The 27,989-nt window shown below is 34.7% G+C and overlaps 1 protein-coding gene and 1 pseudogene across 1 annotated transcript; one reads left to right on the top strand and one right to left on the bottom strand.

Annotated features, from left to right (window-relative positions):
- Nucleotides 1-675: 675 nt before the first annotated feature.
- On the bottom strand, nucleotides 676-17,605 carry PAP16 (purple acid phosphatase 16). The gene is made up of 5 exons (XM_016328040.3): nucleotides 17,129-17,605; nucleotides 14,977-15,201; nucleotides 14,003-14,273; nucleotides 13,273-13,441; nucleotides 676-1,135 (listed from the first exon to the last, which is right to left on the bottom strand). Exons 1-5 carry the CDS (start codon nucleotides 17,433-17,435, stop codon nucleotides 926-928), a joined length of 1,182 nt encoding a protein of 393 aa, XP_016183526.1. The 5' UTR covers nucleotides 17,436-17,605; the 3' UTR covers nucleotides 676-925.
- Nucleotides 17,606-22,866: 5,261 nt separating this feature from the next.
- LOC148574613 (uncharacterized) lies at nucleotides 22,867-24,025 on the top strand (annotated as a pseudogene).
- The last annotated feature ends 3,964 nt before the right edge of the window (nucleotides 24,026-27,989 follow it).

Here is a 27,989-nt window from a genome sequence, read left to right on the forward strand (position 1 = left end):
TGTCTCTTATTCCAAAACCCCAAAAATATTTTCCCATAACCAATAATATGCACAGTTCCCTGTAATTCCTTGAGAGATGACCCGAGATTTAAATACTCTCGGTTTTTATTATGTTTGACTTAAGTGACAAACAAATTAAACTTTGATTGAGGGTTAATTGTTGGTTTGGATCTATACTTCGACGAGATTTATTTTGTGAAAATTCCTAACCGACGATTTTCCTCCATCAGGTGGCTGCCCACATTATTACAAAATGTTGATTTATAGGTCACAAAAATTCAACCTATTTTATTAAAATTTTCCTAGGTTAAGCTTGGGAGCTATGTTTTGTCCATTATACCTCGAACCCACTATACTTATAAATCAAAAACTGACTAGCTGAACAAAAGGCCATCTTCCTTTTCACACATGCATTATAAATTTAACATATTTATTTCATTAAGTTTCAGATAAGACTGAGGAGCAGTTGCCAATAGACTAGGTCAACGTTGTAACCTGCCTATAACAAAAATGTTAGGAAACTCTAATAAGGAAAAAAGTATGTTATTTATTCTGAATATACACTATTCTTCTCTCACTCTTACTTGAGCATTGGAATATTTTTGCAGGTATCCACTGCCACTGATTTTCTCGGAGCTATACCTTATCCATTTCAAGCGAAGGCGAGTTTAGACCTGGACAAAACGAGTTATACATCCTACAATGCTCACCACACAAGAACAATATGTATAGTGAATTCAATAACAAGATACATAAGAATGTATATCTACAATCCCGTGCACACGTATGCCCGCAAAGAATACAAATTTACAAATTTGCTAGCATCAATTTTCGTTTATTTTCCAGTGTATTTACTTTTTTAAGTCATAGGTGTCTTTAGTATTTACTTTTGATTAAACATTTTCTATACTTAGATGATGGACCTTCAACTTAAGCCAACTTCACTGTGCATTTGTCCATCCTCCATCCTTATCCAAGACTTTAGAGAGAAGGGATTCTCAGTGATCTCTAGAATTCTAGCTCCTCTAGGCCAATCTCCATAGCCACCATAGCCAGTGTGTCTTGCATAGCATAGCCATAGTTTTTGGTATGGGCAGCACCAATCCAAGCCATGATTGTGTCCAACAAATATTGCCTGCAATTTATGAAAGGTTAAAAAGTTTAAATACTTTTGTAATTGCAGTAAATGAGTTGCTTTGGATTTAGTTTTAGTAACTCTAACGTGTTTTTTTTTAAAGCTAGATATATTAGTGTCAAATATTTTGATGATTTAAAAACTACTAAGAGCACTTTACAAGACCAAAAATATGTTTTAAAATGCTAACAATGACCAAAATTTGGAGCTATAAGGGGCCAACAGTAAAAGAGAAGGACTAACATCTTAACAAAATTTAGAGAGGCCAAAATTAAAATATCTAACTTTCATAAGAAGACATCATTGATACATTTTACTATTTTGTTGGGAACTCCGGCTGTATTATGTTGTGAGCTATAGTGGCAAAGTGGCATACGTATGTTCTTGGATGTTTCACAAATTTTATAAATTTCTATCCTTAAAAGAAAAAAATACATTAAAATCTGAAGTAAAACAAGGTAAATGGATTCAGTTTGTGGGTCCAATAGCAGATGGATGCTAAACAAGTGCAAATTAAAATTAACAAAATAAACAACTGGACAAAATAAGATAATGGATAAAAAGGAACATCTAAGAATCTCATTTAAAGGATGATCAAATAGTGCAACAAAATGGAGAAATTATTCTATGTTCATCGAGTACCACGTGAATGTGTTTTCAAGATATGACTGACTACAAAGAATCTTTTCAAAACGGTTTTGTTATCAGCAATGAGCGCTATTCACATAAAACTCCAGGAATTTCAAGCAACGTCTCAATAAAAAAGCATAATAATATAAAATTTATAAGTAAAGCTTTAGGTATTAAACAAGTGAGAACTCATAATCCCTATAGTATGTTGTAATTAGAATCACAATCTTATACCTAAAATTTAATGCTCCAATAACACCTAAACTAATGAAAAACTAAAATCAAATGCCCATTTATCTTTCTACATTAAGCCATGTGAAGTTATGTTTTCCTTTCAATGATAACTTAGAAATTTTGTGTTTTGTGATGTGGATGTGATAGGAACTGAGAGCTAGCAGAATTAAGGGATTTTATTGATGAACTAAGGATTGTAAATCACAATCCCTTATTGAAATACACTGTTAGATCTAACCAACTCTGGGGAGAATTTCCTCCCCTAAACTAACAAACTGAACAGAATTTTCTAACTAACTAGAACTAACTAACCCCTAGAATTTATAGGCAGCAGTTAAATTTAGAACTACTACTCCTAACCTGCTAAACTAGCTTAAAAGAGCTAACTAGCAGCCAACTAGCAACAATTATGAATTAAGTAGTGAAAATTCAGCTTATCTACTCCTTACCTCTCCTCCTATAAACCAATCGAAACCTGTTCCTATCATTACTCACCCCTGGACAACCACCTTGTCCTCAAGGTGGAACTCGGGAAAAGAGCGTCGCAGCGCGACAGCCTCCTCCCATCTATCCTCGCATGATGGAAGATCTTGCCAACAAACCAAGTATTCTAAGGAGCCATCCCCCGCTAACCTAGATGCCAAAATACCTTCGGGCTGCACCATTAATTCGCCATCCTTTGCCATCGCTAGTGGAAAAACATGCAGTTGCTGTGATGCCGGGACAACCTTCTTCAACTTGCTTACATGGAAGACCGGGTGGAGCTTGCACCCGTTCGGCAGCACCAATCGGTATGCCACTAGGCCCACCCTCTCTAGCACTTTGAAAGGCTGATAAAAGCAAGGGCTCAATTTCTCATTTATCCTTTGAGCCAAGGAACAGATTTGGTAAGGTTGTAGCTTGAGGTACACCCAGTCTCCTATCCCGAATTCCAACTCCCTTCTCTTCTTATCCACTATTTGCTTCATTCTCTACTTAGCTTGCATCAAATGCTGCTTTAAGTCAGCTAGAACCGCATCTCTGATCGCTGCCAGTGCAGCCACTTTCTCAACCTGCGATGGGTATGTCTCTTCTCGGAACAAAATTAGGAAGGCACCCCATAAACGGCCTGAAATGAGGTAGTGCATGCTAAAGCATTAAAGGTCCTGTTAAACCAATATTCTGTCCTTGGTAACCATTCCAACCACCTCTTTGGATATCCACCCACAAAGCACCTCAAGTATGTCTCGAGGAACCTATTCTCCACCTTTGTCTGCCTGTCCGTCTGTGGGTGAACGCGATGCTATATTTCAGTTTCATGCCCGCTGCCTGAAATAATTCGAACCAAAATCTACTCATGAAAACTCTATCTCGGTCAAAAATAATGGATTTCGAAAATCCATAAAGCTTTACCACCTCCTTAATGAAAATTCCAGCCACTTCCTTGGCAGAAAAAGGGTGTGATAACGATATAAAGTGGGCATATTTGCTCAACCAGTCGACTACCACAAAAAAGGTGTCCATGCCCTTTGTCTTAGGCAAGCCGACCACAAAATTCATAGTGATATATCCCATATTCTCTCCGAAATTGGCAAGGATTGCAGCAGTCCCACTGGCTTAAGCGCGACGTATTTGCTTTGTTGGTGAAAGTATAGAGAGTAAGTAGTAGTCAAAAGCATTAAGTTGGAGTTAGTTAGACACGTTAAAAGTCTATTAGTGAGTAGTGCTACGCTGAGAGTGAAGTTGAGTGTGTTGTAAAAGAGAGGCTTATTATAGCTGTATATAAACCAAAGTCTGGTGTAAAATTCGGTGGTGCATTCAATCACAAATATCCTCTCTTCTTGAATTATCTCTCTCTCTCTTCTCTCTCTTTCTCTCTCACAAGAATCTACCAAATCTCTTTTCATGGTATCAGAGCCTAGGGCGCAGAAATGGAGGAACCAGAAACAAATAGAAACAGCACAGAAGTGATACACAGCTTTTCAAATCCGATTGCAATCAAGTTAGATGAAGAAAATTTCTTGCCATGGAAGGAGCAAGTTGAAGCAACGATTGAAGGTCATGATCTCATCAATCACATCAAAGGAGACAACATACCAAAACAGTTCAACTCGATATTGAAGATGAAAAAAGAGGAAAGAGCACTGCAGAATTTAGGGCTTGGAAAAGGCAAGATGCTTTATTGAAATCTTGGCTTTTAACTTCAATGAATTCATCATTCACTGCACGAATGGTAGGCTGCACATATTAACATCAGATCTGGAAGAGATTGGAGATGTTCTTTGCTTCGCAAACTTAAGCCAAGATTAGACAACTCAGAAGCAAGCTGAGTGATACAAAGAAGGAAGGTTCCATGAATGATTATCTTCTTGAAATCAAGAAAACTGTAGATTCATTGATCTCTGTTGGAGATCCTGTGGATGAAGCTGCTCATGTTGAAGCCATTCTTGCTGGATTAACAGAAGAGTACTGTTCGTTCATCACCTCGATAAATGCTAGAGATAATCCAATCTCAGTAGGAGCGCTGGAAGCGTTGTTACTCACACAAGAGGAATGGTTTGAAAAATTCAAGAAAGGCTCAATTCAAGCAAATCTGACTCATACAGCAACTCAAAGAAGAACTGACAATTACACAAGACCTGACAACTATAATGGAAGAGGATATGGAAGAGAAAATGGAAGAGGTTTTCAGTCAAGAGGTAGCTATGCTCCGCGAGGCAGAGGAAGAACAAGTGGATTCAACCAAAGTTCTGGAAGAGGAAGAGGCCAATTCTTCAGATTAGTGTGTCAAGTGTGTGAAAGACCAGGGCATTTTAGCACGGGAATGTTGGCACAGGTTCAATAAAGAGTATGTAAGCTAGAACAGTGGACACAATGCTCAGGCAAATGTTGCAATGGCAGCTGCTCCATCCACAGTTTATGATCCAAATTGGTACCCGGACTCAGGTGCAACATACCACATGACTCCAGATCCATCAAATGTGCCTGAATACAGCAACTACAATGGAAGTGAACAGGTTATTGTAGGTAATGGAAATTCTTTGCCAATTACTAAAGTTGGAAGCTCATTAATCAAACCATTTTCTTCTAATTACACTTTTAAATTGCAAAAACTACTGCATGTACCAGATATCAAAAAGAATTTGTTGAGTGTATATAAATTTGTATGTGATAATAATGTCTGGGTTGAGTTTCACCCTCACACGTGTCTAGTGAAATCTCAGGATTCCAAGGAGACGCTTCTCCAAGGAACAGTTAAAGCTGGAATGTACTCCTTTGGACCTGCTGTCACCAATAAAGCACACTCACCAGCTGCTTATGCTGCAACAGTGGCTGGACTGTCAAATTTCAAGCTTTGGCAGCTTAGATTAGGACACCCCTCTTCTGATGTTCTTACTCGAATTCTTAGAAGTTACCAAATTCCTTTCACTGCTTCAAACTCATTGTGTAATGCTTGTTGTATGGGAAAAGCACAACAGCTTCCCTTTCCTAAGTCAGAAACAATAATCCATTCACCTTTAGAACTTTTGTACACAGACATTTGGGGTCCAGCACCCATTTCTGAAATAAAAGGAGCCCGATATTATGTTCATTTTATAGATGCCTATTCTAAATTTACATGGATTTATTTGTTACACAATAGGTCACAATTGCAGTCAGTTTTTGTTGAATTTAAGAAAATGGTTGAGCTCCAACTTAATGCAAAGATTAAATGTATACAATCGGATAATGCAAAGGAGTATATTGCTTTGTCTAATTACCTCAAACAAGAAGGTATCTTGCATCGTTTTTCTTGTCCACATATTCATCAACAGAATGGTGCTGCCGAAAGGAAACATAAACACATTGCTACAATGGGTTTATCATTACTAGCTGAAGCCAGTGTGCCTATCAAGTATTGGGGAGATGCTTTCACCACAGCTACTCAGCTCATAAACTTGCTTCCCACACCAGTTTTGCAGTTCAGATCTCCTTTTGAAAAACTATTTAGAAAGAGTCCCTCTTTGTCCATGCTCAGAGTATTTGGTTGCCTCTGCTATCCCAACACCAGACCTTACAACACTAATAAATTACAGTTCAGATCTGAGCCCTGTGTGTATCTTGGTCCAGCAATTCATTATAAGGGATTCAAATGCTTAACAAAAACAGGAAAGGTTCTTGTTACAAGAAATGTACAGTTCCAAGAAGACTACCATCTCCACCACTAAAGGAGAAATCTCCTATCCACACCTATTGCCTTCCATTCCTGTTCTCCCAAACTAGCCACCACCTTCCACTGTGTGCCTTCCACCTTCTCAACCAACAAACCTTGCTCCCAACTCTCTTATTACCCACCTTACTCCCTCACCGTCACCATCACTTAACACTAGTTTATCCATTGACCACTCTCAATCCTTAATGCAACCTGGCATTGACCCCTCACCCTTACACCAACAGGAACCTCCATCAGGTAGCCATCACATGATTACGAGATCGAAAAATGGCATCAGAAAACCGAAGGCCTTTCAAGCAAACACTGAAAAGAGCCTTGAACCGACATCAGCAAGAGAAGCATTGAGTGACCCCAAGTGAAGATAAGCAATGACAGAAGAGTATACAGCACTAATGAGAAACAATACATGGAGACTTGAAGAATTGCCACAGAACCGAAATGCTATTGGTAGCAAATGGGTATTTCGAGTCAAATACAATGCGGATGGCTCAATCAACAAATATAAAGCAAGGCTGGTTGCTTTAGGGTGCAGTCAGAGGGATGGAATTGATTTCAAAGAAACCTTTAGCCCAGTTATTAAACCGGCAACAATAAGACTGGTTTTGACACTGGCACTATCAAAAGGCTGGAGCATTAGGCAGCTTGATGTCAACAATGTGTTCCTAAATGGCGACCTTCATGAAGAAGTTTACATGAGGCAGCCTCAAGGATTTGAAATTGGAGGCTCAAATGTGGTTTGTAGACTCACCAGATCACTATATGGACTCAAACAAGCGCCAAGAGCTTGGTTCACTAAGCTCTCTAATGCACTGCATGGGTTGGGATTCACCCCCACCAAGTATGATGTATCACTAATTGTCAGGCACTCTTCTGATTCCACTACCTTTTTACTGGTGTACGTTGACGATATTATCATCACTGGAACCTCTTCAGTAACAATTCGGGACATCACAACAAAGCTTAATAGCAAATTTTCTCTTAAAGACATGGGTGAACTATCTTACTTCTTGGGAATCGAGGTCACCAAGACTACCACTGGTGGTCTTGTTTTTTCCCAGACAAGGTACATCAATGATTTGTTGAAGAGGGTGAAAATGGATGGATGTAAACCTTCTCCTACTCCCATGACATCTAATCTGAAATTGACCTCGGAAGATGGCAACTTGTTTGGCGACGCTGGCTTGTACCGCTCTATAGTGGGGAGTTTGCAATATGTCACTATCACCAGACCCGAATTGGCTTTCTCGGTGCATAAAGTGTGTCAGTTTATGCAGTCACCAAGGGAATCACATTGGAAGGCAGTGAAATGGATATTAAGGTATCTACAAGGAACCACTTCCTTGGGCTTGCATTTACAGAGGTGCTCTGACCTGTCTCCAACTGGGTACACTGATTTAGACTGGGCTTCAGATATTGAAGATAGGAGGTCTACTGCTGGTTATTGTGTGTATATGGGGAGGAATCTTATCTCTTGGTCCTCTAAGAAATAACACTGTGTCTCTAGATCAAGTACAGAGGCGGAATATAGAGGTATTGCGGCTGTTGTAGCAGAATTGCTATGGCTGACAAAGCTTATACGTGAAATTCACATCACAGGTCCAACTCCAAAAGTGTATTGTGACAACTCTGGCGCTGTGCTCCTGTCTGCCAACCCGGTTTGGCACTCTAGATCAAAGCACTTTGAAGTTGACTTGGCATTTGTTCGTGATCATGTTGCTGCTGGCAGAATTGCAGTGAAACACATCCTTGGTGATGTTCAAATTGCAGACATAATGACCAAAGCAGTTTCTTCCACAAAGTTCCTTGACTTTCGAAGCAAACTCAGGATTGAAGATGTTCAATGCCTTCGTTTGAGGGGGGATGAAAGTATAGAGAGTAAGTAGTAGTCAAAAGCATTAAGTTGGAGTTAGTTAGACACGTTAGAAGTCTGTTAGTGAGTAGTGCCACGCTGAGAGTGAAGTTGAGTGTGTTGTAAAGAGAGGCTTATCATAGCTGTATATAAACCAAAGTCTGGTGTAAAATTCGGTGGTGCATTCAATCACAAATATCCTCTCTTCTTGAATTCTCTCTCTCTCTCTCTCTCTCTCTCTCTCTCTCTCTCTTCTCTCTCTCTCTCTCTCACAAGAATCTACCAAATCTCTTTTCAGTTGGCAAATAAAACAAGCGTCCATAATCCTTCACCCATCGCTGCATCCCCTTCCAATAGACCTCTACCGCCAGCCTCTTGTATGTACAAAAGTACCCCGAATGGCCCCTCATCCTGCTGTCATGATGCTTGGCCAACAGGGAGGGTATGTGAGCCGAATTTGCCGATAACACTGCTCTTCCTTGATAGAACAGCTTCCCTTTCCTTGAGGAGTAACCAGGGAAATCCTCAGACCCCTACTACAAGGCAATCACCATTTTTTACATCTCTGGATCTTCCTTTATCTTAGCATCTATACCATCCCAAAGATTTATGTGCACTACCAAGATAGCCTTAGCTATCATTTGCCGCCAAAGAGCATCCGCTGCCTTATTTTCCAATAGCGGCCGATATTTGATGTCGGAGTCCAAGCCCAACAACTTTTTTGTCCACTGGAGGTGGGCCGGATCCATCAAATGTTGCTTGGTAAGAAACTTCAAGCTCCGCTGGTCCGTTAGCACCATGAAATGACTTCCCAGCAAGTAATGTTGCCATTTCTGGACAGCAAGCACCACTACCATCAATTCTCTCTCGTAAGCTGATTTTTTACACGCTCTTGGTGACAATGCTTGACTTAGAAATGCAATCGGGCGCCCCTGTTGAGACAGCACGGCCCCCACCCTTCGCTCGAGGCATCGGTCTCTATGACAAACTCTTGTGAAAAATCTGGGACAGCCAATGTGGGAAGGGCTGCCATGGCTTTAGCGTTCGATTTAAAAGCATTCTTTCTTGTTAAATCTGTCAATGGTTTGGCAATGATGCCATATCCTTGCCCAAACCGCCAATAGTACCCAGTGAGGCCCAAAAAATTCCGCAAGGCACGTACATCCTTAGGGACTGGCCAAGTAAGCATGGCTGCTGTTTTGCTAGGGTCTGTAGCCACCCCTTCAGTCGAGATTATGTGGCCCAAATACTCCATTGAATCCACCGCAAATGTACACTTCTTGGAATTTAACACAAGCTTATTGGTGGTGATAATGCAAAATACTTGCAACAAGTGAAACGACATGACTCTCGACATCCCGGCTGTAGATTAAGATATCACCGAGGAAGACTAATGCAAACTTCCGAAGCAACGGCTTAAGGATGTCATTTATCAAAGCTTGAAAAGAACTCGGCACGTTGGTTAGGCCAAAAGGAATTACCAAGAATTCGTAGTGTCCCTCATGCGTCTGGAAGCAAGTTTTGTGAATGTCTTAATCGCGCATCCTAATTTGATGATACCCGGACTTCAAATCAAGCTTGGAAAAAATCGACACCCCTGCTAACTCGTCCAAAAGCTCATCAATGACTAGAATTGGAAATTTATTCGTTATGGTGATCCCATTTAGAGCGCGGTAGTCCACACAAAATCTCCAACCTCCATCTTTCTTCTTGACCAGCAAGATGGGACTAGCATACAGACTTATACTAGGCCGAATGATTCTTAAAACCAGCATCTCCGTAACCATTTCTTCAATTATCACTTTTTGGTGATATGAAAAATGGTAAGGCTTAATATTAGGCACAACAGCTCCTTCCTTTTTAAGGGAATAGCATGATCATGCGAATGATGCAGCAGTAGCCCTGATAGTGGATGAAAGACTACCTCGTAATCGTCCAACACTGTATGTATCAACTGTGGCACACTTACAATCGAAGCCGAGTGTAAATTTAGCCCACCTTAACACAGTTTTGGGTCACCTTTCAAAATTAAAGGCCCCCACCCTTGAGTATCTTGATCCAAGAATCCTTAAAACTTGCTCTAATGACTCCCAACTTGTCTAACCATTCCATCCCCAAAACAAACTCCGATTCTTCGATGCAAAAAAGGTAGAAATCCGTTGTTATGAACAGCCCTTGGAAGCTTAATGTTACTCTGTTGCATCTGTCCTGTCCCCCTGAATTTTGATGGTCAGCCACCCTCACTCGGAACTTAGGTGTAGTATCTATGACCAGCGCCGATTTTGCTGTAATTTCTGGTGCTACGAAGTTATCCGAGGCCCTACAATCAACCAGCACCGTCACTCGATGCCCTTTCACCTCAGCCCACACCTTGAACGACCTATGGTGGCGATTGGAACATGAAAGTTTGAGCTCTAGTTGTTCTATTATGTCCAGAACAACTTCGTGCTCCAACCAGTCTCCTTCCTTAGCCTCTGCTTCCATGATTAGCAGCTTGAACTCCTTGCTCTTGTATACATGGTCCGTTGAGTACAGTTCAACACAGAAGAAACATTCTCCCTGGCACACTTCGCCAGATACTTTTCGTTGCTGAGATGTCTCAATCTGCGCCATCGCAAGGGATTCATCATTGACTCTACGCCCTTATGATCTGCAGAATCAGACGCTGTAGCAGGGTGCACAGCTTTGGTGGCAGGTGAATTGGTAATGACAAAGTTGGAAGTCGGTGGTTTACTGTGTCCTGATACTCCTGGCAAGGCAATGTTGCGATTTTCTACCTTTTGTGCCAACTCCATCAACTCATCCACTGACTGATATGGAAACAGTTTACATTCTTCACCCACTTCCAATTTCAGGCCGTTCAAGAAAAGGTCCATTAGCAATTCCAGCACAATTCCGCGGAAAGGCCGCGCGTGAAGCACGAACTGATTCGACATAGTCCCGGACCGAATTCGACTGTTTCAGGTTCAGCAGCGTTTGATACGGACTCTATAGCCATGCCAGTTGAAAGTGCCATAGCAGCACCACACTGAGGAACTGCCACTGGAGCACTGAGCTTGTCGCCTCCCACCACCTAAACCATGTGAACGTGCGGCCTTCCATGGCGAACGTCGCCACCGCGAGCCACTCCTCCTCTAGCACCGCTCTGAGCAGGAAGAACTGCTCTATACTTTCGATCCAAGTCATCGCGTCCTCACCTCGAAATATCAGGAGTTCTAATCTTCACCACTACTCCGGTGCGGTTCTGCTTCCTTCCGAGCCGGCGACGGCCTGGTGCAACGCCGGAGAACTCCGGTCGTGGTGGATTGGAGCGCCTCGCTCCATGGAATCCACTCGTGCATCGGTCCTCTGCAGCATCTCCTGCAACGCGCGACACAGGTCTTCAAATCAGTTAAAACGCAATTCCATCACATCCAATCTCCCTTCCATTTTGTGTGATCGTGGTTGCACCATTCACCACAAGTACCAAGATCTATGGACTTCTGATAATAGTTGGTAGGAACTAAGAGCTAGCAGAATTAGGGGATTTTATTGATGAACTAGGGATTGTAAATCACAATCCCTAATTAAAATACATTGTTGGATCTAATCAACTCTGGAGAGAATTTTCCTCTCCTAAATTAACAAACTGAATAAAACTAACTAGAACTAACTAACCCCTAGAATTTATAGGCAGTAGTTAAGCCTAGAACTACTGCTCCTAACCTGCTAAACTAGCTTAAAAGAGCTAACTAGCAGCCAACCAGCAACAATTATGAATTAAGTAGTGAAAATTCAGCTTATCTACTCCTTACATCTCCTCCTATAAACAATAGAAACCTATTTCTATCATCGAGGAAACTAATAACCATTTATTCTTGCATTGCGAATTCTCCTGGAAAATTAAGGGTTGCTATAATTGGTTAAAGTTGGTGTGTGTAATGCCAAATAATCACAGTAACTATTTTGGTCTGTAGTTAAAATCAGAATTTATAGTGTGAAACAAAAGAAATGGATCATTTTGTTCTTTACAGTTATATATAGGCATCGTGGATGTTAAGGAATTAAATAATTATTGAAGATGTTGATGTATATGAAAAGATATTATGTGAGAAAATTAGGAGTATCCTATATTTATGCTGATAAAATGTTTACAGAATTGGATAAAAGTAATGAGATGGTTGAGAGTACTTCAAAAATCGAGGGGGTTCGAATTGAGAAATGCTGCATTTGGATTTTGGAACAAGAGATAAGGTAGAAGAGGACACTAAAACACAGATACTAATGTCATTCCTCTAAGATGTTATGTCTTTGAGGCACTAACCAAACGAGCCTTACATTTGGTGATGTTGTGTGAGATACTGGGATTAGTGCAACTTCATCCGTGTGTAAAGCAAAGGCACTGGGACTTAAAGAATCCATTCAATTTATGATTAAAGAGAATGGTTGCTCGGAAAAATGACTCGGAAAGTTAAACTTTTTTTAAAGATTACCCAATTTTAGTAGGTTGGAGATCTAAATTCTTCATGGGAAAGAAAAGGTTTTAGAGTAAAAGAATTTCAAATTAAATAAATTAGAATATCAAACTTACTTTCATCTAAGTTACACAAAAATTTCTGGTTCTCAATACCACTAGGTGTTGCTTTACCAAATATCCACGAGAAGAATGAGATCTAGGACTTGTTATAAGCTTGCACGGGATACCTATCATGAAATCATATCCTAAAAACTTAAATTATCAGGTGGAGACACATGAATAATTATATATCTAATAATACCACAGTATAGAGGACAACTCTTTAGCTGACAAGAGGGAGCTTGGCACTATAATGGTTGGGTTATAATCTTTTGGGATGCTTCTGCTAAATCCCAAAGATTGTGTATATGTACATACTTTTCTCCCTATACCTATTATATGGTCAAGATTAATAAAGTATCACTAAAAAAAATATTTTCCATTTTCTCAAAATAAAATCAACAATCAAGCAAAAGACTCACCAATCTTAACGATGTTTGCATTTGGATGAGAAGAGATTTAATCAATTATAACATATGATAAGATTATAGGATAAATTTTTGCTATTATTCCTAAAACGCAACCAGGCCAATGATAAGATACTTTCATCCTTCTTTGTGAGAGATTACTTAACTAGATAGAAGTGTATTACTTGGTTAATAAGAAGTGTATTACTTAACTAGTCATAATCCTACAACTTTTTTATTTCCAACTCACCAAGATGGCTTAGAACTTACCTTGACAGAAGTTCTATTCACAAGAAGATTCATGATACCCATTTCAGCTTCTTGAGATGCAACACTTTCCTTGTTAATTGAACCGACACAAGGTTTTTGTATTGTAAGCTTGGGAGCGACGGTCTTGTAGGTCGTACTCGGTATATGCCAGAAAATAATCTCTGGCACCCTGCCAATTACAAATAATATATGCTTCATTTGAGTCATGAGAAAAATACAAGAGAAAACATGATAATCAAAGAACTATTTTCTAGTTATTTTCTTAATCTATGAAGCACTAAACTTTGCTGACTTATCGTATCTGGGTGTCGAACATATTTTGGACAAGACACTTATCAATACGCATTTTGCGTGTTTTTTTTGTCTAACCGTATCTTAATAAAAAATAAAAAATTCTTTTTCAAAGATGCTTAGACACACCTAATTATTACATCTCGAATCTTATTCTTAACATGTATTCTTGAAATGAATTTAAAAATAGCATATATTATTATTTATTAAAACATGAAAATATTTTAAATATTCTGTAAGAATTTAAAACTCACCAATCTTAACATGTATTCTCGTGTCTTGTAAAAATTTAAAATTCGTATGTTTATGTGTCTCATATTTCGTGTTGTGTCTGGTGTTGTGTTAGTGTCCGTGCATCAGAGTTCTTAATTGAAAAACACAAATAAGAAACCAGAAGAAAAACTGTTTATCCGAATATAAATGCAATGCTTTATTCTACCTTGAATCACTATTAATTTGTTTGCTTTTCTGCTGAAACCATTCTGCCTGAGCACTAGATATTATTTCCGGATACGAACCACCACCAGAATCAAGGAAGTAGAGGAAAGCCACGGGCAATTGTGGATCCTCTGATGATGAAACTTGAAGGACATAGTTAGAGACACTTGGCCAAAGATTTCTAGGACCATAGGTAGAGAAAGAACCATTGTGCTTGATCTCGTTCTTTAGTAGTTCAAGTCGTCCTGTTCCTTTGAAACATCCTTCTTCTCCTGAAAATGATCAAATCTGAATCAGCATGGTCTGAATTTATTAAACGTAACCAAAACTCAGCAACTAAAACGCGATTTCAGTGGACAAGTTTTCTGACGTGATGAATTTTTCGTCTTGTCACTAGCTTCTTCACGTATCTCTCGCTCAAGTGCCTCTCCTCCAACTGTGTCCCTATGAGTGTTTGCATGCACTTGTAACTTGTTTGTGTGCTTTTACTAGCTAACTAGATAACTATACCTGATTGAGTAATGCTACATGACCAACAAAATTTATCAATTTTGGCTGACACTTGCCAATATTCTAAGTGTTAGTTTGGATGGACTTTTTTGAGTTAAAAAAAAATATTTTTTTAAAAAATAAAGTACTTTTATTCAATTTTAACTTATTTAGATAAATTTTAAGTATTAAATTCTAAATCTTAAACTTCAAATCCTAATTTTAATAGTATAAAATTAAAATGTTAGCTAAAAATATTGGATAATATTACTAAAAAGTGTTGGCTCCCTAATATTTCTCTCTTTGAAAATTACAAACAACCTATTCTTTAATCCTCAGAGAAATATTCATAACTCTACACAAACCAGATCAACCTACTTCTACGAATGTATTAAAGATCATATACTATGATTATATTTTCAATTCCCTATCAAGAAACTGTACAATAACAAGAACCTTAATTATCTGAAACGTATTACCGAGTACCTGAACAAAAAGTTTCGGTTGGAGGGCAACGGATTTGAGGAATCCCAGGTGTTGAGAACCACTCTAATGGCCACTCAAAAGCAGCATCGTCATGGTTTCCGAATACACTGGCCCAAGGTATGCCCCTGTTTTGCGTAGGAGAGATTGCCTGATCCCAGTACAAGCTTGCATTTGCAACCATTATGTTGTTAGCCGTAATCACATCACCAAGATATATCACAAAATCTGTCATATAATTTCATTAGCCTTTGGTTTTCATGAAACCTATAAATGATCATAAAGAAAATTAATTCACAGACATAGGGGGCAAGAAAAGATCCATAGCTACCTTGAACTAAAGCAGTTCTATTCAATAAATCCATAACAACTTTTCCTAAGTTATTAGCATAGTTGGAATTTAAACATGTAACTACTCAAGCATCACATATAACATGTTCATATCCTTGTATTTTTTACCTGTGTATCCAATCATGAAATGTCACGTCATCAAAAATAATTATTTTTTATATTATTTACGTGAATGGTCCTAAAAAAAGGATATAATTGGATAATTATTTAAAATAGTTTATACTATCAATACATTAAAATTAAGGGTAAAGTACTAAATTAGTCATCTACGTTTAGGCGTAATCCTGTTTTGATCTTTAAAATTTAAAGTGTCTTATTTGAATCCAAAAAAATTTCATTTAGCTTCAATTTAGTCCTACCGTGAGGTCAAAGATAAATAATTAACAAAATGTCATACATGACAGCAGTATAAGAACAAAGTCGATAATTTGGAGAATAAGTACAAGCTCCAGAGGCACAAAATCAACTCTGGATGCATCAATACATGTATTAAACATTTTTTTTTAGTTTTATAGAAAGTATTTCATTTTAATTATAGGAAAAATGATAAATAAATGTTCATGGTTGATTTTGTGCAGTTGAAGCTTGTACTTATTCTCTAGATTATCGACCTTGTTCTTATGTATTGTAGGACATTTCGTTAATTATTTATCTTTGACCCCTGGTGGGACTAAATTGAAGCTAAATGACTTTGGATTCAAATAGAATACTTTATACCATAAAAAACAGAATTACGCCCAAACATAAAAGACCAATTTAATACTTTACCCTAAAGTTAAACTCTTAATTTATATATTCCTTACATTTAAATCTTTAAAACAAATTTATCATGAAGCATGCTTTTCATTTAATTAAGTTGTTATACCTAAAACACATTGTCTTTTTGTTGTTTGTTTGAATCTTTGTGCTTAGCTTAAGATGATACTAAGCAATCTGCAATTTATTATCGTCCACTGAATTATATTTAATCTTATAATTAATAGTTATAATATATTTAAGTTAAATTCCAAAACATATGAAACCAAAATTTATTAAACAATTCATTTTTAACATATAATTATTTAATCCGAAAAGTAAAACAGTTTCATCAGGGAGATTAAAAAAATTTAGAATAAAAATCCTAAATAGCCATCACAAATACTTTGAAAAACAAGGTCTTTAATAAAAAAAATATATTTTTTGTCTCTCATCTTTATTTTTATGAGACTGATCAGCTTTCATATCAATATTTTTTTGACACAGGAATCCCATAAAAGTAAAATCATGGCCGAAAAAGGTATTTTCTTTTTTATTTGGAGCCGAAAAGTCAGATTGGATATTCACTCTTAAATTTAAATCAACAATTAATCAATTAACCAACTATTAAACCACTCTTCTACCTTAGCCTATGACAACAATAAAGACGTCTCACGGTACAAAAATTCAGCCCAACAGAATACACAAATTCAATTATAATTTTAGTCTTTATTATTTTATCTTATATTATCTTTATCTTATCTTTATTTGTTTTTATCTTTCATAAGCCAATGCTCTATATATACTTAGTTTTACATTTATAGTTTATAAATTTTAATCAAATCTAACAATCAATGAAATTTTTTCATTTTTTTTATTATTCTTTCACAATTTTATTATGTTTGCGTACTCTTTATGTACTCTTTCCGTTTTATTACCAACAAAATAGAAAATGAGTAAGAATAGTTTGACTTGTCATGTATGGAGCATATCTGCTCGTGACAACTCAAGCCGAATTTTAAAAGGTTGAAATAAGATAATAGAGTAAGTTCTAGAGTATTCACCTCACCTGGAGTTTCGTCGTCTAGCACTGTGTTCATCACCTTAATGGAGTTTACATCCTGAATTGGTCCCCAGTTTGTTGACTGGGCCTCTCCAAAATGGAGGTCCGCAAACAGAGCGATCTTGAAGGGTGCACCTGCCCGCATCGGAACCAGCCTCTCCCCACCCGTATCTCTTCCTAATTGGAATCGGATTGTTGATGATGCTCGCCCATGATTGGAGGACGACCATAATGATCCGACGGTGGAGAACAGAGACAGAAATAACAGGGGCAAAACCGTCTTCCAGTGGCTTTTATCAGTTTTTTTTCCCATTATGCAGGAAAAGATGAATCAGAGATTTTACGAGAAGGAAGAATAAACGGAATGGGTGTTGTCGGTTTTTATTTTGTGTGTAATGGTGATTTGATTTTTTGGATTGGATGGTTGGAGATGGTGATTTTAAACCATATGAAAATTTGACGTGCTTTTTTCATGTGAAGAGTATAAAATTTGTGACTTTTAAATTTTTTTTTAATATACAAATTTAGGGATTAAATTTATTTTTTTATTTTAAAATTTTTTAAATATATAAATTTATATTTTAATATTAAAAAAATTTTAAATTTGTAAATTAAACCTATAAATTTATTTTATTTAAAAAATTATTTTAACATAAATAAAAAAATTTAAAATAAAAATTTAAGAAATCTGATCTTCATATCTTTTAAAAAATTTTATTATTATTTAAATTTAAAGATTTAATTTCTTAGTTAAAAATTAAAAAAATTAAAATTCATATAAAAAAATTATACCCAACATTTTTACATATATAAAAAAATTAGTCGAATACCGACGCTGCATAGCATCTCGTGTTCAGTGGCAGTGGCGTAGTATTGGAGATTGGAAAAGGGCTAAATTACCTTTTGTGATTCCTTTCTTTGTAAGCATGTCCTACATTTTATGATTTGATAAGGTAAAATTAGGATAAAATAAAAAATAAACTAATATAATTTTAAATTATACCAATCACCTAAATCAAAAAATGTTATATTAATTTTTGAAATGTACATCTTTATATAAATCGAATGAGATTTATTCGATTTGTCAATTTTTCTATTAAATCTAATCAGGCCAAATCAAATTATCAAAAATTTTGTGTAAATCGAAGTAGCATAAATGGATTCAAGCATGTATGTCTGTGGTTCAGTTAATAATTCGAAACAAGCTGTTATAATATAAATGATCGACCCTTTTTAGACAAAGTAAATAACAAATTGATAATAATAATAATAATAATAATAATAATAATAATAATATTAATATTATTATTATTATTATTATTATTATTATTATTATTATTATTATTATTAAGAATACTTAAAAAAATATTAAAATATATTATTTTATATATTATTTTTAATTTAATAAATAAATATTAATTTTAAATAAGTCTCATAAATAAATATTTTGTTAGTTTATTTTTTTAATGTATAAAATAAAATAATTTTTTTAATTTTTAAATTATTATTAATTACGTAGAGTATTTTATTAGTTATGTAAAAAAATATTGTATTTAAAATTTGAACAAATTTTTAGTATATAAATAACAATTTTGTTTATCATTTTATGATTTTGGAGTTTCTCCGTTGGCATTAGATGGGCTGCTGCAATCATCAGTTAGTAAGTTAACTACAATAATTTAGTTTTATAATCAAGTTGGATGATTCACTGGTTAACTCACTAGTCTACTTAAGTAAGTTTTGAAAGTTTGAATTTTGTCTTGTATATATAGCAATCTCTTGACCAAAGATAAACTCTTAAATAGAGTTCAATACCGACTTAGTCCTTAACCTGTTGAATTGGGAAATACTGTAAATATATATATATATATATATATATATATATATATATATATAGTTTTTATAATATTAAATAATAAAAATATTATATATATTATTTTTATATTTTTTATAAGAGAAAAATAAAAAATTTATTTTTTATATCATAAAAAGTATAAAATAGTTTATAAAAATAATATATACTTTTATATATATATATATATATATATGATCGTATATTTTTTTTATTTGACATCCTCTAAAGTTTCTTACCTTGTTATACTTATTATAATTTTTTTTATTCTATTAATATTCATATATTATAATAGTTAGATTTAGATCCTCTAAATTTTAGATTTCACCTTAAAAAATAAAGTGTAATTTTTCACTATTTATTTTATAAGTGGGATCAAGAGAAAACATAACAGAGAAAATATTCAAAGATGAAAGATCACACTTTACTTTTTAAAATAAAAATTTAAAATTTAGAGGATCTAAATTCATAATAGTTAATATCTTTTTCGACGAGCGTATAAATGACTAAATGTCTTTAACTTAAATTCTGAAATATTTAATTAATTTTTTATATATTATATACTTATTTGGATGTTATTAAGTTGATTAAATTGATAAAAATATTTTTTAATGAATTTTTTTTTATATTTAGTATATTTAGTAAATTTTTAGTAGTACAAATAAAAGTACTAAACAAATAAAAAAATATTTTTTTTAAAAGTTACAATTTATATATTTTTTTCAAAAGATCTTTTAAATGTTTTTCACATTACAATGCACATACATTGACACGGACACGGGACACGCCGACACACAAATTTTAAAATCTTAAAATCTTATAAAACACAAGGACACGCATGTATATAAAATATAAAGTCATTTTTAAATAAACCGTAATGATATTATGATATTTTATTGATATTAAAATATAAACTAATTTTTTAATTATTTTTAGTATCTTATTTTAATTATATAAAGTATTTAAAATAATTTTTGTTTTAATAATATTAATATATACTATTTGTAAATTTATTTCATGAATACATATTAAGAATACATGATAGTATTTAGGTGTATTTAAGTATATTCGGCGAAGAGTTTTTTATTTTTTATTAAGACACAGTTGTGGACACAGTAAATACGCGTGTTGAACGAATGTTGATGAGTGTTGTGTTCGAAATGTGTCTCACATGAAGACACGATAACTCAGTAAAGTATCTGTAAATAAATAAAAATTTATATTGTTATACCAAATATAATTGATAAATAATTTTTTTTATAAGATTCAAATATAAAATTATTTATGCTTTCTTATAAAATCTTTAAAAAAATAAAAAAAGAAAACGAGGAAAAAGTGATATTAGTCAAGTAGACAATCAAATAAAGTTGAAATAACATCATTGTTTTAAGTAAAACAAAAATAAATTATAGCCTTCTAAGGTACAACAAACACAGTATATTCCCAAGTCTATTGTGCTTGCTCTGAGAATAAACCCTGGGCTAGGCATATTCTATGTCTTCCTCAAGTTCTCAAATCTCAATTAGTTAATTAGAAAACATATATAAATTAAATTAAGAGTAGAGTATTATTTTTATTTTTTATATATAAAATAAATTTTAAAGTTATTTTTAATATTTAAATTATTCATCTTATCATTAATGATATGTTAATAAAATTGATGGTAGGATAACATTAGCAACTTAAATAAAATGAAAATATTAGAGATAAAAATAATATATTATTTTTAGAAGAATTAACAATTCAAGTAAAATAATAATAAATTTTTACGGAATAAATTATATTATAAATTCAAAACTTTTACTCATGTTTATAAAGTGACTAATAAATAAACTTCGAATTTTTTTTAAATAAATTAAAAAAATATTTTATTTATAGAAATAAATAAATTTAAAAAGAATGAAGAAAAAATATAATACATATACAATAAATTATACATTTTTGTTTCTAATATATCAATAAAAATATTATTCGTACACTAAAATCAACTACTAAAATTAGCTATCAATGTATTTGTGTATAAATACATATGTGATTTAATTTTTTTAATATATATTTTATACTGGTGCTGATTTTAGTGGCTGATTTTAGTATATACATAACAGTTCATATATCAAATTATTTAATGTTTAATTTAATTAAATTTTACTTTTAACTTTAAAATAACTTTTAATTTTATCCTTTAATAATATTAAACATTTTATATTTATGAATTGTAAATAGCATTATGATATATGACTAATGATCGATATATAAATAAATTATCATTTATAAATCATGAACTATAACCATTTTACAAATTAATAGGGTTTAGGATCGAGCGTTTATGATTTATAAATATAATTAACTATTTTCGATTATGAAAAATTCAAGTACTCACAATTCTAACCATAAAAAATATGAATAAGACTAACCATAAAAAATTAGTTCTGTCTAACAATATTGACCAAAAGTTAAATTTTGGGAGATGCCATTTGCAATGCGTCCTACATGGTAGGGTTCTTGCCAGCTTGGAATTACTAATATGAATAGAGTAAATAAAAATAGTATTAAAATATAAATAAATTCAATTACTGTAAATCCAATTCCACCCACATTCAGCTTCTTTTTAAACAGTGTCCCAAAAATGGTGACTTTCTAATTTTGCACGAAGGAAAATGAAAGGTTTTTTTATGTAACATCTAGTATCTTTTTAAAATTTAAATATAAATACATTATGATTTATTTTATTAAGTTTAAATTTTATATTTTTAAAAATTATTTTATTAAAAAATAATTATATTAATTTTATAATTATTAAAATTTAAATTAATAATGATTTATTATAATAATTTAAATTATTTATTAAAAATTATTTTAATAGGTAAAATTAAATTAATTTTTATAATTATTATTATCATTTGAATTTGGATTAATTAAAACTATTATATAATTTTGTTATAATAAAATATTTTACCTAATGAATTTTATGCTAACTAAAGTTTAAATTAATTATATTTTTTATATAATTTTTATTATAATGAGATATTTTGTGAAAAGATAAAATTATTATTATTATTATATGGGTTAAAGTATATTTTTTGTCCTTAAAGTTTGGCAAAAAATTTTAAAAATACTCTTAAAATTTTAGAAAAAATGACAAATAGGTCCCTGACCTTTTACTCCGCGGACATTTTCGTTCCTAACCATTTGAAAATACTTTTAAATTCCTGAACTTCACAAAACTTGGATGGATGAGTCCCTCCGTCCAAATGCCTCTGTCAGACCCAATGAAAAAGTTTGACGTGGCTCCCGTTCTGATGACCTGGCGTCACGGGTTGACACGTGGACTGATGAGTGGAAGGCTACTTTCGAAAATTGGACAAATAAGTCCCTCAACCTAAAACTACGTTGTTTTGCATTTGGCCCTTACATACACTCACATCCCTTAAGTTGTATACAATACCCATTTCACCCATACCACTCTTATTGAATTCATTAAACCCTAAGAATACCAACGATCAACATACTCTGTTTCTTCCTCCAAAAAAACCACTACCCAGGCTGAGACGGTTGCGGCGTGCAGTGGCTGTCGAAGAGGGAGAAGCCTCCATTGTTGTCTAATTCGCTGTCTTCGTCACCGAATGTAAGATTTCATTGTGTTGCTTAGTTAGTGGATTGCCAGGTTCAATGCTTATGCAAGTATGAACTGTGTTGTGAAAGGACTAAACGTGCATGTTGATAGTGTTGTAAAAAAAGTATTGGGATTTTTTCTTTGAAATTGATTAACTGTTAGGGCAAAGAAAACTTCTGGGGTGATTTTCGTTTCTGTCATTTGAAGGACATTACTTTTTGATATGTGAAAAGAGTACTTCATGATCATTGGTTTTTGTTTTTGTTTTTTATTTTTCAGATGGTTGATGTGTTTGTGGTGTCTGTTTTCCACCATGGAGGTAATTTTGTGAGAGAAAGTAATGGTTCTCTAGATTATAAAAATGGGAAGATAGAGAAGTTTCCTGAAATGGACCTGGATTTTGTGAATTTCGGAGACTTGATCACACTGTTTAAGGGCTTGGGATACCAATCATACAAGACAGTTTATTGGTATGATCCAAGGAGTGCTGATGTTGAGTCTGGGCTGCATATTTTGACAGGGGATGCAGGGATTAATACAATGCGAGAGAACAAAATGAAGAATACAGAAACAGACGAGTTTTATACTTTAACCACCCTGTTGATGAGCCTGAGATCATGGAGGATGTTGGAAACCAAAGTAACAGTCCTGTCGCAGAAGAGATTTTGGTGGATCTTCAGAGTTTGTCATCTGATGATGGGTACGAGAGTATGGAGGATGAGCCCAACAAACCTCCACCACCCGGATTTGAAAGTGACAGTGACGAAGAAGATAACAGTGCTGATGACAATGGTAGCAAAAGGCAGAGAGTAATGAAGGGAAAGAAAAAAAGTTATGTCTCCAAAGAAGCCAGCTGCAAAGGAAATGTGGTGTAGCATGACATAATTACAAGACATACAAGGATGCTCCATCTAACCCCAACCGGAAACCTAAAATCAAGAAGTCCAAAAAAGGTAGCACAAGTCAATCAATAGTTATCCTTCCACTATCATAGTCAGCACTAAATGAGAATGTAAGCACTGTATTTAAGTAGTAATCTGAATAATTGGTTTTGCTTCGTGATTTAACTCTTTGTTTAACGTAATGTTAGGGACAGGATGCTCCTAAGATCCAAAGTGCTCCATCTAGCCAGGCTCCATCTAGCCAAGATCACATTAACAATAGCCAGCAACACACTCCAGTTGTAAGTTACTTCTATTAGTGTGAAATGTTGACCCCTCAAACTGTTATTTACCTTAAATTTCATGAATACTTTCTTATATACGACAACCAGGTTTCAAGTGTTGTGAATCCAACTCCTTCCATATCTGTAGCAGCAACACCAAGATCTGCAATACTAGCTCTAATGGCAGACCAAGTGAGGCTAGGTCCTGTAACTAGAAGAACACCATTTAGGCCTCCACTTCAAGTTCCATCTACAATTCACCAAACAGTTTAGCCAAAAATTTCAAAAATGAGGCCCAAGCAGAAGATATTCAGACCACCTGCTCCACTTTGCCCCAGTTCACTCCCACCCCAAGCCAGCCTACACCACCACAACCTCAATCTCAAGGTGCTCCACCTGTCCCACAACCATCTCAAGTCAGGCCTGGACCAAGTATAGCAGCTACCAGGGAGACATTGGCAGCAGCAAGCACAGCTACAACAAGACTGTTCAAATTCATCCCTAATCCACCCTCCATCAATCCAAAGAAGTGAAGAAATATGTCATCTTGGACATCCCACTATGCCTTGTAATAGGTTTTATGAAACTTGACTGTGGCAACATTGTTTTTTTGGGAGGCTTGTTTTTTTTGGAAGCTCTTAGGATTATATAAACTATTGCAAACTTGTTAGGAGTTTGAGACTTACTTTTGTGATGTTAAGCTTCATAAAACTATACACTTTAGGAGATTTGTTCTTTTGGGGTAGCTTTTAGAAAATTTGACTGTGGCAAAGATGTTTATATAACTTTCAATCTATGTTATGTGTTTATGTATACAACTTTTAAGCCTACTTTCTTCAATCATTCAAAGCTTCTTTAGATATTGAAAACATAACTTCAACAACATACTAATATCGCATTTAGATAATAGGATACATAAATTGCCTAAATGGCATGTTTTAATACACAACAAAAACCTGGATCAACCCATTTTTCTATTCTAATTTCTAGAATTCATTTCTCAGGCACTACATACATAAAAATCAACAAAAACAACACATACAATTATACTAATACAATAAGCTAATGGGTTTTTTTCTTCTCTAAAGCAGTACCCTCCTCCAGAACAGCCATCCTATGATCAAATTCCTCTTCCTCTTCAACAATTTCAACCTCTTTCTCACCCAGAGGTCTTTTATCAGAGATGCAACCATTGCTTCCAATTCTAGCAAGATGCTCATTGACCCAAACAAAAAACTTGCAATGCGGTTGCTTTCCCTGTCAAAAATTTCCAAAATTATGTACTATCTAAAACCATTTCAGAACAAAATCCCCAAATTTTTTATCTTACTTTATAGAATGGGTAACCCAAGAAGATTCTGTTCGGGTTGCTAATCGTCCTTGACATATACATTCCTTTAGGTCTCTGGCATGCACAACACAAGGAACTGAGCTTGAAGCTGAATTTTCTTGTCTTACTCTGCTGAAGCTTCTTCTTGATGTTGATGATGCTCCATTAGCACTCATTGTTGATGCAGGTAGAGCTCCTCACCACCAGCAGACACAAAGAAACGCAATCAATTTAAGGATTAGGGCCAAACATAAAATGGTGTAGTTTTTAAGTTGAGGGACTTATTTATCCAATTTTCGAAAGTAGCCTTCCACTCATCAGTCCACATGTCAACCCGTGATGCCAGGTCATCAGAACAGGAGCCATATCAGACTTTTTCGTTGGGTCTGACGGAGGCATTTGGACAGAGGGACTCATCCGTCCAAGTTTTGTGAAGGTTAGGGATTTAAAAGCATTTTCAAATGGTTAGGGACGAAAAATGTTCACGGGGTAAAAGGTTAGAGACCTATTTGTCCTTTTCTCTAAGTTTTATTTTGTTTTAATTTTATCCTAAAAATTCTCGATTTGCATAAAATATACCCTCGATGGCTAAATTTTCAAAATATTCAAGACCAATCTCACAATAATGTATAAAAATTATGCTTGATTTGCTTGTGTTGAGGGTTGTTCTTATAAATTGTTGTTGAATTGGTCTCAAACTTTTTGAAAAATTAGCCGTCAGGGGTATATTTCATGCAAATCGAAAACTTCTGAGACAAAATTGAAACAAAATAAAATTTAGGGATATTTTTGAAACTTTTGTCAAATTTCAGGGACAAAAAATATACTTTACCCTTATTATATTGATATTTTATTTTACGCGCTTTAATTAAAATAAGGATTTGTTTAAAAATATTATTATCAGTTCAAAATCTGCTGGTATGAGTAAATATCGGTAGAATTTGATGAACTTAACTTTGTAAATGCTTCATCATATATCTTTTATTCTTATAATCATTATGTTACTAATATTATTTATATTAATAACTCATATATATTTATCTCCATATATATTATTACTTGTGTTTTAATATATCCAACTTTTGTAATTATCCGTTTAAGATATTTATAACTTGACTCGCTAACTCAGCAGCTTCGAACCATAACATGTGTCCTATTACATGACACATGCCCCTTTTTTTTTTATAAAACCCTGATGAGCGGATATCTTATACGCTTTTTGGGGTTAATTTCATATAGTTTTTAGTATGTTTTAGTTAGTTTTTAGTTTATTTTCATTAGTTTCTAGGCAAAATTCATATTTCTGGACTTTACTATGAGTTTGTGTGTTTTTCTGTAATTTTAGGTATTTTCTGGCTGAAATTGAGGGAGCTGAGCAAAAATCTGATTCAGGCTGAAAAAGGACTGCTGATGCTGTTGGATCCTGACCTCTCTGCACTCGGAATGGAATTTCTGGAGCTACAGAAGTCCAATTGACGCGCTTCCAATTGCGTTGGAAAGTAGACATCTAGGGATTTCCAGCAATATATAATAGTCCATACTTTACTCAAGGATAGATGACGTAAACTGGCGTTCAACGCCAGTTCCATGTTGCAGTCTGGCGTCCAGCGCCAGAAACACGTTACAAGTTGGAGTTCAACGCCGGAAACAGGTTACAGCCTGGCGTTGAACGCCCAAAACAGCCCAGGCACGTGAGAAGCTTTAGTCTCAGTCCCAGCACACATCAAGTGGGCCCCAGAAGTGGATTTCTGCACTATCTATCATAGTTTACTCATTTTCTGTAAACCTAGGTTACTAGTTTAGTATTTAAACAACTTTTAGAGATTTAATTTTGATCTCATGACATTTTAGATCTGAACTTTGTACTCTTTGACGGCATGAGTCTCTAAACTCCATTGTTGGGGGTGAGGAGCTCTGCTGTGTCTCGATGAATTAATGCAAGTATTTCTGTTTTCCATTCAAACATGCGCGTTCCTATCTAAGATATCCATTCACGCTTAATTATGGAGAAGGTGATGATTCGTGACACTCATCACCTTCCTCAATCCATGATCTGACAATCACCTCCGTTCTACATCAGATTGAATGAGTATCTCTTAGATTCCTTAATCAGAATCTCCGTGGTATAAGCTAGATTGATGGCGGCATTCATGAGAATCCGGAAAGTCTAAACCTTGTCTGTGATATTCCGAGTAGGATTCTGGGATTGGATGGCTGTGACGAACTTCAAACTCGTGAGTGCTGGGCGTAGTGACAGACGCAAAAGGATAGTAAATCCTATTTCGGTACGATTGAGAACCTGCAGATGATTAGCCGTGCGGTGACAGCGCACCTGGACCCTTTTCACTGAAAGGAAGGATGGTAGCCATTGACAACGGTGATCCACCAACACACAGCTTGCCATAAGAGGACGTGCGTGCGTGAACAAGAAGACAGAGGAAAGCAGAATTTCAGAAGACAAAGCATCTCCAAAACTCCAACATATTCTCCATTACTGCATACAAGTATAATTTGTGTTCTGCCCTTTTTACTTTTTACAATTCAAACTAAAAATTATTATTGATATTATATCCTGACTAAGAGTTACAAGATAACTATAGCTTGCTTCAAGCCAACAATCTCCGTGGGATCGACCCTTACTCACGTAAGGTATTACTTGGACGACCCAGTGCACTTGCTGGTTAGTTGTGCGAAGTTGTAAGAGAGTAATGTGAACATTGACATCACAATTTCGTGCACCAAGTTTTTGGCGCCGTTGCCGGGGATTGTTCGAGTTTGAACAACTAACGGTTTATTTTGTTGCTTAGATTAGGAAAAATTTTTCTTTTTAGTTTAGAGTCTTCTAATATTGTTTTTGGTTAAAATTTTCTTTTTAAAATCCTTTTTTTTATTTTTTTTTCAAAAATT

This window comes from Arachis ipaensis, chromosome B2, assembly GCF_059453495.1.
Source record: "Arachis ipaensis isolate K30076 ecotype BB chromosome B2, ASM5945349v1, whole genome shotgun sequence".
Classification (NCBI taxonomy): Eukaryota; Viridiplantae; Streptophyta; class Magnoliopsida; order Fabales; family Fabaceae; genus Arachis; species Arachis ipaensis.